Source organism: Alexandromys fortis, unplaced genomic scaffold (assembly GCF_014885135.2).
Source record: "Alexandromys fortis isolate MF-2015 unplaced genomic scaffold, M_Fortis_MF-2015_v1.1 scaffold_67, whole genome shotgun sequence".
NCBI lineage: Eukaryota > Metazoa > Chordata > Mammalia > Rodentia > Cricetidae > Alexandromys > Alexandromys fortis.
Genome location: NW_026067945.1, coordinates 1,721,759 through 1,739,329, shown reverse-complemented (window position 1 = coordinate 1,739,329; position 17,571 = coordinate 1,721,759). Strand labels below are relative to the sequence as shown.

Genomic DNA, 17,571 nt, shown 5'->3' with positions numbered 1-17,571 from the left:
GGAACTGGTATTGGTATGTAAAATAAAAAAAGCTTTTTTAAAAAATAAATAAATAAATAACTTAAAAAATATAAAACCAGATATATTCTGCTTCCAAAATCAGGGATAAAAATAATAAGAAATGTACAATAAAAGTTGCAATAAAATAATCTAGCAAATCTGTAAATATTATTAGCCAAAATATCAAGACATTAATTTTTATACCAACTGAAGATCCAGTACACTAGGAAGACATATCTTTTAGGTAACGTGTAACATAACTGTAAAACACACACGGCTAAAGCATAAGGAAATTGACAAATCTGTAACCGTCAAGGAGAACCAGTGCCCTTCTGAGAAACAGATCAGAGAGATAAAAAATAAGACATAATACCAGGCCTGCGTTCCTTGCTGTGGAGTGGACCTCGGAGCTAAGCAGAGAGTGGTTGGTTACCTGGGTTACAGTCATGCCACTACAGCACGAGCACGCACAGCTTGACTGGCAGGGTGGTGCTGAAATTTATAGGATTCACTTCTAGGTAGGATTCTTGACACCTTTCCTTCTTCTGTACACTGCACAGCCCATTTCAGCACTGTGAAATCTAGCTCGTGGGGAAGCAGTTTCCAGCTCAGTTTCTGCTTGATTTGTTTATATCTTATCACTGAGATGCATGGCCTTCAGCATTAGACTATGGGAACTCTTGCCTGATACTTATAAACTGGGGAAGTTACAGGCTTTAGGAGGAACTTCCTACTGTTGTTAGTTAAACTAATACAGTGCCAAGCTGCCTTCTAAAAACCTTTAACTATGCCCATAGGCAAATGCTACCCTCAGCCTTAATCAGCGAAGCCTCTTTGCAGTGAAGGGCAGTGAATGGCAGTGAAAGCAGAGACTCATCGCTTCGCAGGGTGTCAGGAACAAGTGATGGTTCAGCGCTTGCTTGTGAATAGGACATTCATGCCACCCTCTCTAAAGCTCAAAGACCATTCCAGGAGAGGGAGCGGAATAGATGTAAGAGCCAAAGGATGGGGAAGGCTTGCTAAATGCCATCTTCTTGGCTTCATGCAGGTACCACAATCACAAACTCATAGTGGATCCTGTTACCACCACTGGGCCTGGTCAACAATCTGTCATGGATATGGGAGGAGCTCATGGGATGCTATCCCTCGCTGCCGAGCTACTGGCTACTGAAACATTCTGGAGAAGGGGAGTCATTGTTTTCAGTGGACAGTTCCAAACTCATGATCACATAAATGTCCCTGATTATTTTCAATGGGTCACAGAACAAAATCAAAAGACATGAATGAGAGAAAGGGATTTATAGGGAGAAGTGTGAGGGAGATGGGGGGTGAGATTAATCAGAATGCATTATATATAACAGATATCATATACATGTTACATGATATAATTATATAACATGCATGTATGTATATATAGATATCTAATGAAACATTTATAGAGACCTTCATACACACCATATATTAATTATAATTATATATTATTAATTATATATATTAATATATATTAGTACACACACATATATGTATAGTGTGTGTGTGAAGCTATCAAAGAAATTTAATTAATTTAGTCTCTAGAAATGTTTCATTAAATTGATCACTCTGGTGACAAATGCAGATGTATATAGGCACCCAGAAGGCAAGATCAAGGGACAAAGTGTCGAGTTTTATTTACAAGCCCATGACATGGTGGGGGAACTTCCCCTTGCGTTAGGAATGGCCACCATGCGGCTGCCAGTAGCTGTTGCCTTGAGAGGAGAGGGCCTGAGAAGCCAAAGCTTCTGGTTTCGCAAGAGTAAACCCACCTGTTGCATATTCTAATCTACGTAAACTCTTTTGGCTTTGTGAATGCAAGTTCGAAACAAAATACCGTGAGGCACAGATCAAACCCATTTTCCTTGGAGCTGGTGGGCAGCCACACCTGCTAGTGTGAGCGGCTTTGGCCCCCACAGCAACGGCTAAACATCAGCAACAGAGAACCAAAGGGATTGATCCAGTTAGAAAGCTTTATAAGTCTCTTCTAAATAACTTCAGGATTAAAGAGAAAAACCAAAGCCGATATTTAAAAGTTTGTCGAAACGGAGTGGCAAGCTAGCTCAGTGGAAGCACCTGCTGCTAAGCCCAAAGACCCGAGTTCAACGCCAGGAATTCACAACAGAAAGATAGCTCACTTGCGTGTCATCGCCCGGCCTCCACACGTGTGCCCTAGCACTCCATGCTCCAACACTTCACACACGCACACAGAGTAACAACAAATAAGAATAATAATTCAAAGGTATTCAGAAATAAATAGCAGTAACAGCGCAGTATAATGAAACCAGTGATGGGGGTCAGGGAGAACATATAGATGACATTCATTCATTCATTAGGACACAGAAAAGCCTAAACTTAAAAAAACACTAACAAATATCCTCAAGGAATAAATAATAATAAAGGTAAAGGAATTAACACACAAGAAAAAGCAGAAATTCATGAAACATTAAAAAGGTATAAAAAATACAATTAAAATTTTAATTTAAAAAACTAGTTGTCTGATGAAATCCTTTTTATAAGAAAGAACAATCTTTCACTGATAAGGGGTAAAATAGATATCATAAATAAATTTGGGAACAACAACTATGAATATAGAAAATACCTTTAAATCATGAGAATATGTTATGTTTACGTCAGACTTGAACCTATGCAGAAATGAGTGACTTTTTTTTTCCGAGACAGGGTTTCTCCGTAGCTTTTGGTTCCTGTCCTGGAACTAGCTCTTGTAGACCAGGCTGGCCTCTATCTCACAGAGATCCGCCTGCCTCTGCCTCCCGAGTGCTGGGATTAAAGGCGTGAGCCACCACCGCCTGGCGAGTGACTTTTATAGAAAGATCTAATTACCAAATTTTCCTCAAGGGAACTAAAAAGCCCCTGCACACAGTGACTGTAACCACTGCACACTGCAGAAAGACTGTCAGATCTACCGCTGTCCCCAAACCAACACACACAGTGATTGCAACCATGCAGAATAATGTCAGATCTACCACTGTCCCCAAACCAACATAGTGACTGTAAGCATGCAGAATGACTCTGGTCAGATCTACCGCTGTCCCCAAACCAACACAGTGACTGTAACCATGCAGAATGACTCTGGTCAGATCTACCGCTGTCCCCAAACCAAGCCATGCCCCTGATAAGGCAACCGCTTCAGAGCAGGGGAGAGAGTTCCCTAACTCACCCTACGAGATCACCCTAAGTGACACCCTAGCTGAAAGAACAATATTTGTGATAAAAACAGAATTTATTCCAAGAAGGAAAGATACATATATCTAATGCAATTTATTACAGTACACAGACTCAACAGCACATGTGAGAAAGAATATAATCATCTCCGTAGATGCCTTTTAAAGGAACATCTAATGAAATTTAATATCCACTCTTAATCAAAACTTTCAGAAATCCAGGAATAAAATACAGTTGCCTCAATTTGACAAAGGCCAGCAAGAGGAAACTTACAGAAGATAGCCATAAATGGTTTAATACTATTCCTGTATACATCGAATATGACCACAGAACCCATAAGCCATGACCACTCAGCAATTATTATCAGGAGTCTCTATATACTGACATAAGGCGGGAAAAAGAAATGAGTCACCGTTGTTAGAGACAGTCCGCCGCTATGACCACAGGTGCCTGCTATTTACACACAGAAAAGCCATAAAGCCTCATAGCATCAAGAGCATTCAAACAGGGCAGGCAGAAACAACACTGCCCTTCCTATATCCGTGTCAGCGATGATTAATATCAATATATATTAAATATCAAACTCAACATAAATCTAATTAAATATGAAAGCTCTATATGGAAAAAGTGATCATTTTCTTAAAGTTAAACTTTTTAAAAAGCCTAAAAATACAGAAACATACCATGATGCTGCCTAGGTAGGAAGACTCGTTATTGTAAGGATGTTAATTCTCCCCCAAATTATTCTATATGTTTCATGCAATACCAATCAAAACCCCAACAGGAATTTTCATGGAACTTGAAAAGAAAACCCTCAAGTTCACTTGAAAGAGAAAGCATGCAAGAACAGCAGGGTTATATTTTTTTGGAAAGGACTGTAAGAGAAAATTCACCCTGTTAACTATCGGAAAAACTCAAAACTCTCCAAATAATAACCATGCCATTGACAGAACTTAGAGACGGAGGAAGGAACCATCAGGGGCCAGCCTGTGTCCATGGGGGATGCAGGATGGGACAGACTTGTGTGCACGCCTAGGCTGAAGAGTAACCCGCAAGGGAATGACATCAGTGGTTCCTCATATTCACGATTCTTAGGGGAAAAAAAACACATAGGAAAACATATACAGAGGTAAAAATAAAAGATAACTCCATTAAAGCTCCGGATAAATTATTGTCCTAAAAACTCATTTTCAGAGGAAGCACAGGAGAACCAATTTTATTTTTGTGGGCTTTTCTTAAGCTAGATTCCCCAACTCCAGAGTCATAAAAGAAAGATAAACAAATTTGACATTATAAAAATTTCATCAGGTTTTTATTGGAATGTTACACATAGAAAGAGAACATAAGTCACCCATGTGTAGCTCAAGAACTTAATAAAAAATTTAAATCTTCGAAAGCAAAATACATTAGAGGCTATTGGTTAAACACACTAGGGTTTCCCAACTCTAAAAATGATATGTCTCTATTGGTCCCTGAGAAATTAATCTCTCCTGAACATACACGGCACACCTAATGACAATATGACCTGGGGAGCTGGTGGCTGGGGAAATTTGTTTCATAAGATATAATTTGGATGGACCCACTGTTCTCTTTAGTTATATTTATGGATGAAACTTACAAGAAACATACAATTTTACAAAGAAAGTTAGTAAAATCTACTCCATTTGAATAAATAGGCTGTTTTTGCCTAAGAGCCCATTGTCGTGATTTTAGTCCAAGTCTAAAAATACTTTGCCACTTTTGTCCTCAAAGGTGCAGCCAGCTTCCTGCCACTCTGGGGTGTAGTGATGCACATCTCAGGAAGAGAATGGTTGATGTGTGTGATTCCTGGGCCTTGGTTATAAAACAATCAACGGCGGTGAGGGGAGCTAGCTCCCATGCTACCGGGACAGGTGCATATGTGGAGAAGCCAGCACCCCGGCCCACAGCTGCCATGGAGTAAAGAAAGGCCTCTCACCAACAGCCGCCTGCAGTCTGTCTTGAGAGTGGATCACCCCGTACAGCATTCAGATCACAGACATCCAACAATTTGCTACACCTTGAAGAGCGACCATGGAGCCTGAACCATTTAGCGTAGACATGATCTGCTATTTACTGATGTTTACTGTGCAAGGAATTATGCTTTAGGATGATTGCTATGGGGCAAAGGCTAACAAATGTGAACTCCACTAGATCAACATAAAGAGCCTATGAGCTCCAAGTGTTAGTTTCTGTAAGGGCAGAGGAGACTGTAGCAGACCACCCTTCACAGGTAATCATCCCAGACCCTGGGAAACACAACTGCATTTCTAAGGGCATCAGAAAGCAACCAGAGGAGGGCAGAAATAGATGGGGATCCAGCGGTTGAACAGAGGGGACTATCTTGGGTGTCCACGTTTAGATGGATTTCCTCGGCAGGGGATCTCCCTTGCTCGTCCAAGGCCAGAAGTCAATAGTGAGTGACAGGACACGGATTTTGAGAAATTGAGAGCTGGAACCTCAGAAAGGACACAGGTGTGGGGAAAGACATACGTTCACTCAATCCTTCGGCAGATCCCTGAAATATATGTGTCTACGCAATGTTCTTTAAAAAAGAAACAAAACTCCAGGAGGGAGAAAACACGCACAAGCCCAGGCAAGCCGTGCAGATGTTCCAAGTACTATGTACCCCAGGACTGCAGGTTTCTGAAATACCACAAAGTCATGCTACAAGAGCAAAGCCTATGTTCCTGGTAAAGAAGTCTGTGAAACGATGAATAAGTCTCTCAAAATTCAAACTTAAATCACTGCTATAACGAATTTTACAGTTTTCAGAAAAAAACCAGCAGGCTCTAAATTCTACAATATAGATTATTTTTATTGTATAATAATTTTTTATTACATAATGATACAATAAAAGTAACTAAACATGCGAATAAAAGAATATGCAGACCATTGTAAAGAGGAGAACTAATTATTAGGAACATAAAAGTGACCGGGATACTAGACCTAATACAGAAGACTCAGTAGTAAGACTGGTAAGACTACTGCTGTACCAGAGAGTGTCAGATAAAAAAAATACTTAAGAGTGAAGATGTGGGGAGTCTCGGGGGAGATTTAGAGATGGTTAGAAACAATAAAACAAACTGAAAACATAAGACATAAATTACAATAACTAAAACTTTGTAATTAGGTGGAATTAAGAATAGACTAGCTACAATAAAAAGAAGGCACACCCAGAGACGGCATCATGCCAACTATCTTATTAGAAACAAACAGAGAAACAAAGATTTTTCCGAACAGAGCCTCAGTGACTTATGAGGTGTGTGGAGTAGCCTGGCAACTGTAACTTAAAAACACTTAAACACTAGCTTTTTTCTTTAAGCTACAACAGATATACATATTTACATACATATGCATACACACACAGAGAGACAGAGACGGTGACAGAGACAGAGAGACAGAGAGAGCACATGAATTTACTGAGAAACACAGCAAACTCCAAGCTGGAAGAACAGGAAGAAAATTACACAAAAGGTCATGGTAGGGGCAGGGAACTAAGAATTGGGAAGAGCATCCTCAGGCCTCCGCAGAACAGATCACACCACAGCAGAGGCAGCAGTAGGGATGGTGCCTGCCTCACCAAGAAACACTGGTGGCAGAAGAGCAGAGAACGGTATCTTTAGACCACTGTAAGCATCACACTAGAATCCTGTTTTTACGACTTCTTTCCAACATGAAGACAAAGACAACTTTCAGGGCCAGGAGTTCAAACCCTGGGACATATAAGATGGAAGGGAAGAATTGACTCCCCCAGGTTTTCCTCTGACCTCTGTATCCATATACCCACAAACTAAATTTATTAAGTAGCTTTTTAAAAAGACACTTTCAAATACATTGAAGGAGAATTTCTCACCAGAATACTTGGAAATTTAAAAAACAATTTTCTAGAGTACAGTGACTTGATCCTTTACTCTCAATACTTGGGAGGCTGATCTAGGATCATTGCCATGAGTTTGAAGCCAGCCCAGGCTACATACAGAGCTTTAGGCCAATTTAGGCTACTGACTGAGAACCGATTTCAAAGAACAAATTCTCAGGTTGAAAATTTAAGAAACATTACATCTAGGGGCTGGAGAGATGGCTCAGAGGGTAAGAGCACTGACTGCTCTTCCAGAGGTCCTGAGTTCATTTCCCAGCAACCACATGATATTCACAACCATCCATAATGAGATCTGGTGCCTTCTTCTGTATATATAATATAATAAGTAAAAAAACCTTTTTTTTTAAAGAAAGAAACACTACATATATAGGCAAGTATATCTTTCTATTAGCTGACTTGAATATTTAAAGTAAGAAACAGCGGATGCTGAGTCGGGTTGTACACATCAGCCTCACAGGGGCTGACTGCTGTGAGGTCAACCTGAGCTACACAGAGACTTACAGGCGAGCCAGGGCTACATAGCAAGACTATGTGTCAAACTAAGAGCTGAAAAGTAATATCAATAGGCACATATCAAACACATAAACTGCTCACCCACAAAACGTGACAGCATGAACTGAAAGAATCTGTTTTCGATTATTTCATTATATCACACATGATTTGTATGTGACTTATTCCAGATGGACTGAGACAAGCTAGGATATACACTTTACTCTCCTGAGCAACAACTGAAACCACACAGCAAAAACTGAAAAGGTTTAGCCCCATGGTGGACCCAGAGCCACTGCTGTGGGCATTAAAACTCAGAGAGGTTGGCCACCTTGTGTCTGGGGTACTTCAAAAATTGCCCTGCCTAGGGGTGGGTGACAGGGGTGGGACTGGCAGAAGAGGCGGCCGTCTGTGTGGAAGCCGAATTGTGCATGACGGCTTTGGGGATACTGGCTGCCCTGTGTCCCTGGTTCTGTGTCCCTGGTTACGGACAGCTCTCTCACACACATTTGTCTTCTTATACTCTGCTCCTTGTCTCCAGGTAGCCTGGCCCCACCTAGTCCCATGCTGCTGATTCCGCTGCCTCCTTGGAACTCCCTCTGTTTGCAGCCAAGCCTCCAGGTCGGGATCCAGCCGTGCCTCTTGTTTCTGTCTTTCTACCCTCCGCCTGCCTGTCTCACTTCAGGACTTGATCCTGTACTGACTTCTAGGCAGTACTGTTCATCCCGCAGGCATGCTGAGATCCTGGAGGCTCCTAATTATGTCTGGCATCATCTTCTCCCCTTCAGTGGCTGCCCAGAGTTATACACGCAGTACGTGCTTGAAGATGTTCAATAAATTCATTTTTAAGACATTCTTGTTCCCAGCCCTACACAGGAACTATTCTCTGTCCAGACTCTGCAGACTCTGGGAAGCTCAGAGACACAGTTTTACGTGGAGGATAGGGTAGGACCATCCAAGGACAGCACACCACCCAGGAGGTACTCTCTGTCTAGACTGCAGACTCTGGGAAGCTCAGAGACACAGTTTTGCGTGGAGGATAGGGTAGGACCATCCAAGGACAGCACACCACCCTACACAGGAGGTACTCTCTGTCTAGACTGCAGACTCTGGGAAGCTCAGAGACACAGTTTTGCATGGAGGATAGGGTAGGACCATCCAAGGACAGCACCAATGCCCTCGTGCCCTTGCGCAGCTCCCCTGAGTGGGGCTTTATTAGCTTCCAGTCAGTTGTTCTTATACTTTCCCCTCCTGCATGGCCCCAGAGAGTTCTCGAGGCCAGTGTTAACAAACTACCTAGTCCAGACAAACTCCACGGGACTCTGCAGATCTGGGGTGAAGCAAGGAACCTGCATCTCTAGGAGATATCAGAGTCATTGATGCTGCCCTTCTAGGGAGCTGGAGCACGGCTTGAACAACCCGAACAATGGTTCTATCTGCTCACTCAAAGTGAGATGAATTGTTTTGATTATGTGAGGATTGCAACGTGGGGGGGGGGGAGTTGCGGGGGATGACTCAGCAGCTCCCTGGAGATTAGCTCTGAGGCAAAGCCTGCAAATGTGGTATCTGATTTTCTTGCCATATCAAACCTGGGAGGCAATCACTGCCTGCCATACATGGGCTCACAGAGAATATACATGTTGTGACTACACAGGCAGTGGAGTGTGTGAGTGGGCTTAGGCCTGAGACCTGATGCCGAATGCCAAATCCCAACCACTTCAAGAAGTCCAAGGAGGAGCAGGTGAGTTCCTAATTTAGTAAACACTTGGAACTCACTTCTTCAAAACTCAAGAAATTCCTCAAGGACTGGGTGATGATGCAGGAAACCCCTGACCCAACCTCTCCACCTCATGTTCTTTGTAGGTGATGCTGATGAAGCTGCAACCCCTACCCCTAAGGAGGCCAGCAGAGACATGGGTAAGCCCCCCAAGCAGTCCTTGAGACTGGCTGGCACCGTTTCTTCTGCCCCACCTGCTCAGCGTTGTGTACTTAGGGGCACGTCAGAAAACCTGGCAACTGAGTTATCACACTGCCAGCCTCCGGTGGGGCGCAGGAAGACATGGCACCCTTTGCTCCAGAGCCTCATGCTAGCAAGGGCAGCTTGACTTATCAATGTGAGAAACTGCATGAGAAAGCCAGATACAGCTGGGGGGCAAGCCCTGGACAGACCAACTCCACCAGAAAGAGGGTGGAGGCAGGGGGATGACTGGTGGGGAGCACTCCATCAAATACGGAAACAGGAAGTGGTTGCACGGCAACAGGAGATCGGGCCAAGAGAGCAGCAAGCGTGTCTGGGAAGAGACAGGGAGCCACAGAAGCCTGTCAGAAAAGCCCATGTGATGGCAGAGGCGAGTCAGTGGCCAGGGTGACCAGGACAAGAGGATTCCCTTCCAATGGGGCCCTCGATGGCAGGAAAATGGCAAGCAATTCCTAGTTTGGGGCCTATCTACTAGGCTGGCTGCCAGGGTTGTAACAAAGCTGGCATTGCTGCTTTGGGCCAAGCCTATGCTCAGGCCATAGGACGTGAGGCTACTGAACGCCACAGTCGTTGGTCCCTTTGCTCCCACACGTTTTGCCTTACCTCCTATCTTTGCGTTATATGCTATGCCCACGATGCAGTAGGAGTTGTTGGCTGAAGCAGCGACTTCTCCTGCACAGCGGGTGCCATGTCTGAAGCAAAGAAAAAAAAAAAAAAAGAAACAATAAAAGTAAGGTCCTGGGCCAGCAATGATTAGAGAACCCTGTAAGATGCTCATTATTTCTGCAGCCAAGGTCAGCTATCCCCATGCCTGAGATGTCAGCCAAGCCTCACCCCCTTTTTTGGCAGCCCTTCTGGCAAATGTACTCAAGCAGGCTTTGCCCAGCCCTCTTTGTCCATCTGGAGGTGGGAAACAATGGTTCCCAGGTTGTCCCTTCTAAGATGCCTCCGATAGATTTCCGGTTAAGACCTGGTGCCAGTGTCCATGGCCTGGGCTTCTCCTCGCTTCCTATTGCTCACTCACTGCCGGGGCTGTTCACAGTCCCGCCTCGGTTCTGTCTCCTGGGACTAAAGACTTGCCACTTAGATGTGCAGCGGTGTCCATGCTCGCCTGACCGGTACAACGAAAGGAAGAAAACACCGTGCTTTTGTTTGTTCCCTGTGTCCTGACAAGCACCCTGCTTCCCTATTCAGGCCTCTGCCATTTCCACAGGGGTGTAACAGGAGCTGAGAAAGGACAGCTTTGTCAAATACTCAGTAGAGGCGAGGGACAATGTGGAAGTCAGCGAGAAATAAATTGCTTTCCTCAGGAATGACCCCCATCTTCTGATGTGCCACACTGGGCCATTTCCTCTCCAAAACATGGGCCAGTTTACATGGTACAGCTGTGAGGAGAGACCGCAGGGGAATTGGAATCATTGGTCAGATTTGTAGCAAAATTTGAAAATGGCCCCGGGTCTGCTTGCTAGCCCTTTGGAAGGGCGCCATCTGTCATTCTCTGGAACTGTCACAGCCCCAAGGCCAGGCCCGCTCTCAGGTCACAGGCTGGGATTTGATTCTGCCCTTCAAGGGTCACTGCGTGGAATATAGATCATGCTTCCCCGCCCTTTGATGTGTGACCAGGAAGCCGGTCCTTTGCCCGAGGCCTCCCCACTGCTGAGCAGAAGGGCACCTTGGGACGTGAGTCAGAAAGCAGGCAGTCCAGGAGCTCTGGGAGGTCAGGCATCTGGCATGTGGCATCCAACACCCAAGTGGCCTTGCACAGCATCTGGTGGAACCCATGGCATAATAGCATACTGCTGGGTTCTGGATGTTGAATACCCCGTCCCCAGTCTCATGTGTTAAAGGCTTAGTCCCAGGGTGACATGTTGTGGGATATTTGTATATTTGAAGATATTTGAAGATGCATTGCTGTGATTGATGTAATAAAAGGATGAATGGCTAATAGCTAGGTAGGCGGTATAGGTGGGACTTCCAGGTAGAGAGAGAGAGAGAGAGAGAGAGAGAGAGAGAGAGAGAGAGAGAGAGAGAGAGAGATTGGGAAGAAGAATCTGGCACCAGGAGACTCCAGGAGACATGTAACAAGTTGGACAGACAGAAATGGAGAGGAGGAAAAAAACCCACAGCAGAACATAGATTAATAGAAGCAGGTTAATTTACGTTATAAGAGCTAGTGGGACAAGCCCAAGCTAAAGTTGAACTTTCATAATAAATATTCAGTCTCCATGTTATTATTCGTGAGCTGGCGACCCAAAGAATAATCTGTCTACAGTGACATTACTGCAAGAGGCTGTATCTTTTGCAGGTAGAGCCTAGGTCATGCCCTGAGGGTTACTGTGAGACCCAGGCACTTTCTCCTTTTCTTTTGAGTTTACGGGTGACCTCACACACTGTTCTGACCTCCTGTATGTAGGTCTACTGTTATGTTCCCACCATGATGCAGGCAACAGACCATGGATGGGGCAAAGTTGTGTGCCAAAATAAATCTCTCCATGTCTGTTTTTTTTTTTTTTTTGTCTTTTTCCACTCTTCCCACTTCTCTCTCTCTCTCCGCCCTTCAGAGCTACATCTTGTTATATTGTCCAGGCTAGCCTCTAACTCCTAGAATCAGCTGCACCTCCTGCCTTCCCCTTGAGTAGCTAGGACCAGAGCACAGGGCATTGCATGTAGCTTTGCCTATTCTAAGTCAAGTGAATCCAGCATTTCCTTACGTTGATAGAAAGTTGGCTAAAATGAGCACGTTGGGAAGATACACAGGCCAGTGCTTTGTCAACATGGGGAAGGGAGAAAGGGCTTTCATTACTTTCCTGAGTGTTTTTTTTTTTTCTGAAAGAATGGTAAAATTAAGAAATCAGGCATGCTGACAGAGAAAAGACAAGTAGGCACCATGAAGGAAATCCCAGGAGCAACCCCAGGACTGCCATTTAGCTTGCACAGGTCATGTGACCTCTTCAGGTCACCTGAGGTGGCAACTAACACAGTGTAAACAATGCCCACAGGTCACCTCTCTTACCCATCTCAGGAACCCTTGAGCTAGGGACACCATCTGCATGGAGCAGCCTCCAGGACACAAGGACTGTCTCAGCAAGGCTTCTCAAATGTGCACAAACATCACACAAGCAGTGGGTGGAGAGCAGGGATTTGAACTCTGTTCAGCGTCGTTCATATCCCATGAGGCTAGAAACGGGGATAGTGTTTCACACCATCTCTGTCTGGCCAGCAGAGGTAACTCCTAAAAGAGCAGGCTAACTCCAAAGAAGCCACCTGTGCCCAAGGAGCTGTGGTTAAAGCGACTTCTGAGACCTAGACATGCCCTGAACAGCAGCCAGGCAGGAGAAGAATGCAGAGTCAGCACTTCTGCAGGCCTCCTCTTTGCTCGCAAGGAAAGGAAGACAAGCCAGGAAGGAGGCCGCAAAGGGACATACTTATTCTCATTGCTGGCGTCGTATCGTGGAGATGGGTCATAATCATTTCCGTTGACATCATAGCTTGCGTAGGAATCCTAGGAGTTAAACCATGATTAGCAAGGATTAGAGACCCAATGTACGACAGCCCCCATTTAAACTTTCCCTACACCACGCTTAGAAAACGAGGAAAATCATAACCGGGGTTACTGTGACGGTCACCACCATCCTACACACCTTTCACTGTGCTGAAATATATGGTACATAAAATCTTATCTCAACTGCTTTCAAATGTATGGTTCAGTGCTGCTAAATTCACACACGGTTTTTTATGCAGTTATCACGACCATTTATCACTAGGACATTTTCACTGGGCAAAATGAAAAGCATGTACTACGAATCAGGAACTGCCCACTCCCTCCCTCCCCAACCATGGCACCCTTTGTCTCTCCTGACTCCAGATGCTTCACAGGAGCCACTCAGCTTTGGTTTTCTGGGGCAGCTCATTCCTCTCCGCATAAAGTCTTCAGGTCCCAAAACTTCCTTGATTTCGTATTTTAACATGCATACTTTCCTTTACATATTTGTCATAATGGTATTCACACAAATTTCATCCTTCTTGGAAGACGTATCACCAAGTTTTCCAGTGGTAATGCAGTCTTCAAAACTCATCTCTAAGGGCTACATAGTTACCTCAAAAGCGGATTCTGTGGGGTTTACTTCATCACTCTTGACCCCAGGTATTTAGAGGCTTAGCGCGTTTCCCATATTGTCTGCATGCCAGGCTCTCCCCTTTGCACTTACGAACTCATCCAGTCCTTACAATAACCCCGTAAGAAGCAGTCCTTCCAGTCGCCCTATTTTACAGACGGTAACACCGAGGAACAGAGAACTCAGGCAGCTTGCCTGGGATCAAGCAAGTGACAGAGCCAGGAGAGGAACTTGGACTCCCTGGGCACAGACCCTGTGTTTTAACCCTGCAGTGACCCACAAGCTAATGTGCATGTGATAAGGACCTCTGAACGCGAGTTAGTTCCTAGTCTCTAGGCTACATTCTGGAAGCAAGTGACTCAAACGCATGGGTGTATCCCCCTGCAAAGCCTTCCCCGGTGCGAGGGAGAATGCATCCCTGAACCTTCCCATGATGATTCTCATCGTTCCCTGATTTAATGTGTTTGGGGGAAAAGGAAAGACAGTTTGTCTGTATTTTATAACTGGTGTGGTTGAATACCATGTGTGTCAAGTCTGAGGTTGGACTTACATAGTTGGGGGCCAGGTCTGGGTGATTCCTTTCTATGCCGTCGTCAAGGATGGTGACCACCACGTTCTTTCCCGTGTAGCCTCGCTTCCATGCCGCCTGGACGTTCATCTCTGACCGACAGCGACTGTTCTTATCAGCACAATGCTGCAAACACAGAAGACATGAAGCCCAGCGTGACACCTCTGATGCTGAGTGGCCACAGAATGTCAACCCAGACACTCCTGGTGCCCACAGGGCACAGCACGGAAACCCAGACACTCCTGGTGCCCACAGGGCACAGCAGGGAAACCCAGACACTCCTGATGCCCACAGGGCACAGCACAGCAACCCAAACACCCCTGATGCCCACAGTGCACAGCACAGCAACCCAAACACCCCTGATGCCCACAGGGCACAGCAGGGAAACCCAGACAGGGGCGACTATATTAGGAAGAATGAAAAGCAGAGGGCTCCAGCTTAGCAAAGACTTTCTTACATGTGGAGACTCCCTAGCTGCTCTGCATCTGACTGTGTGCTACCATTTCCCTACGTCACTGTCTCCTGCTGGCGACACTGCCCAGGGACAGCTCCTCTCTCCTTAGTCCATGCTACAGCCAGTCTCAAAGCCCTTCACTCTGTACAGAGGACTCTCTGGACTCTCACAGGCTCGTTTGTGCTTTCATGTAGAGCAGTAGTTCTCAACCTGGGGGTTGCGACCTCCACAGGGGTCACCTATCAGATACCCTGCAAGTCATGGATTTACATCAGGATTCATTACAGTAGCACCATTACAGTTATGAAGTAGCAACAGCATAATTTTATGGGTGGGGTGGTCACGGCAACACGAGGAACTCTGTTGAGACCACTGACGCAGAGGGTTCACACTCAAGATGAAGGAGGTCTGTCCAGAGCTGTCCTGGGATCGCAAGGGAAAAGTCAACCCACTTCAGAGGAGCATGCTAACGTCCTAAAGACAGAGGTCCCATCACCTACTCACCATGTACCACATGTTGGACCAAATGGGATCGTTGAAATAGAGAGAGTCGCTTCGTGCCTGCCTCTTGACCCTGCGCTTCACTTCTTGCTGTTGGAGCCATTTTACCTACCAGAAAGCAATGTAGATATTATTTACTTCAAAGGTGTGATGTTTGCACAGGTAAAATACTCTCTGTGCAAGCCTGACAACCCGAGTGTAAGCCCAGGAACCGATATTAAAAGCCAAACACAATGCAATGGCTCATATCTCTAACCCAGCACCCCAACAGCTAGTTCCAAGGAGAATTGCCCAGAAGTTCCAAGGTCAGCTACTTTGGAGTCTACAGTATAGCAGCAACAACAGAGGCCCTTATCTCAGAAGTGATGTGGAAGAGAACCAGCTTCGGAAAGCCTTCCTCTAACCTCCAGATGAACACTCTGGTGTGCACGTGTATGTGTCTGTGTTCACACATACACACACACACACACAAACACTTAAAAAAGGGTGGCAAGGTTGCTTAGTGGGTAAAACACTAAGTACACAAACCTGAGAAACTCACAACAATGTGGAGGGTGAAAAACAACTCCATACTTAGCCTGTAGTCTCCACACACGTGCTATGTGTGACATTTGTGTGTGCGTGTGTGTGTGCATAAACTAACCACAGGTAGATCTATCTGATAGATAGGTACATCTATGATAGACAGATAGACGATAAATAGACAGAGAATTTATTTTTTTAAAAGTTACCTCCCCGGGTGGTGGTGGCACACGCCTTTAATCCTAGCACTCGGGAGGCAGAGGCAGGTGGATCTCTGTGAGTGTAAAGCCATGGTCTACAGAGTGAGTTCCAGGACAGCCAGGGCTGTTACACAGAAAAGTTCTTTCTCAAAAAAAACAAACAAAAAAGTGGCCTCCCAACTTCAGTCTCTTCTAGACACTGTGGGTTTCCTTTGGTAAGATCTGGGTCACGGTAGGTGATCTGGATGGCACGCACCAAGGGACGCTTTTGACCCCATTTGAAAGCTTGCTGGCTTCCTATGAACGGGGCTGCTGGTGGTGCTGGTGACATAATGGACAGACTCTGACCTTATCCCACCAGAAACAATAGAACGTGGGCGTGCCAAAAAACTGATTGACAGCTGCTCCGAAAAAGGAAACATGAATGGAAGAGAATGAAGAAACTGTGCCGCCAGCCGGTACCAGGGGACACGAGGAAGTAAATGACCATCGTTAAGGTACCAGAAATCTGGGCAGCGGCTAGAAACGCGGCACCAAAGCATGCACAGAGACGATCCGGAAAGGAAAACAGCAGAGGACTGACATCAGCAATTCCTAGCTGGTGACATCACTGCCAATTCACAATCAAGGATTTTAGAAATTCCTTTCACGTGGTATTTCGTGCCTTCATGACCGAGCAAGAGCTTGGAAGGAAAAATAAATTCTAGGACTCAGAATGACTGGGATAAACTCGGCCCCACACCTCGCGGTGCCTCCCGAGCCTCAGTTTGTCTGTCTCAAGAATGGGCCTGTCATCACGCATTCTGATGGCCGCTGCGTACACAGGGCATACAAAACAGTCACACCAGTGCCCAGTGTGCAGCGTTATGCTTATCATGTGACACATTCTTTCCCGACTGCAGGAGCCTAGTCAAAACCCCAAGGTAGTGGAAGTGTTTTCTTTGGCCTTGCTGAGCTGGGCAGCCCCTCAGCAACGCTTGCAGCTGGGGTTCAGGCGGGTGCCAAGACTGGAAAGATGAGATTGCAATCGTGCATCCAGTCCTTGCTCTCAAGGAGGCTGGACCTTGTTCTGGGGCTCCCACCCCACAGACAGTGGAGTGATGTCACTCTACATCAGACAGGCTGCCTATAGGAGTTGGCACAGGCAAGAGGAAAGAACAAAGGACAAGGGAACTCAGGGTTACTTGAAGGTTTCTGGGCCAAGGTTGGGGACTCTGGGCCTGTCCTAGATATTAAAATGGCTATCACAGATTAAACAAGGAGTGAGGTATTCTGGGGTCAAAGGTAAGATTCCCTCTCTTCTGTAAGCCTCAGCCTCCCCATTTCCCGAAGGAGGGAGCACTGCACCCCGACTGGGAGCCTGACAGGTGGACAATAGATGTCACAGCTCCCTGGTATGCAGGCCAAAACCTGTAGGAGGAAGCATGGGCTGACCCACCATGATATGATCAATCTATGAATCATCTGTATACTAGGTTTATTAGCAACCCTGCAAGAAAGCTGGGAGTGGGTACACACACCATCAATCCTAGTACTTGGGAGGCAAGAGGTTTGATGCATAGGCCAGCCAGAGCTACGTAGCAAGACACTGTCTCAAAAACAACAACAGAGAAATCCTGCAAAGGGC

At 45.6% G+C, this 17,571-nt stretch overlaps 1 protein-coding gene across 2 annotated transcripts in view; it reads right to left on the bottom strand.

Moving 5' to 3' along the window:
• Pcsk6 (proprotein convertase subtilisin/kexin type 6) overlaps positions 1–17,571 on the bottom strand; it is a 192,935-nt gene that overhangs the window by 108,790 nt on the left and 66,574 nt on the right. For both annotated transcript variants that reach the window (XM_050149192.1, XM_050149191.1), the window contains exons 3-6: positions 15,226–15,330; positions 14,250–14,393; positions 13,010–13,086; positions 10,188–10,276 (exon numbers count right to left, since the gene is read on the bottom strand). In XM_050149192.1, coding sequence (XP_050005149.1) covers positions 10,188–10,276; positions 13,010–13,086; positions 14,250–14,393; positions 15,226–15,330 — 415 coding nt within the window. The remainder of the gene's footprint in view (positions 1–10,187; positions 10,277–13,009; positions 13,087–14,249; positions 14,394–15,225; positions 15,331–17,571) is intronic.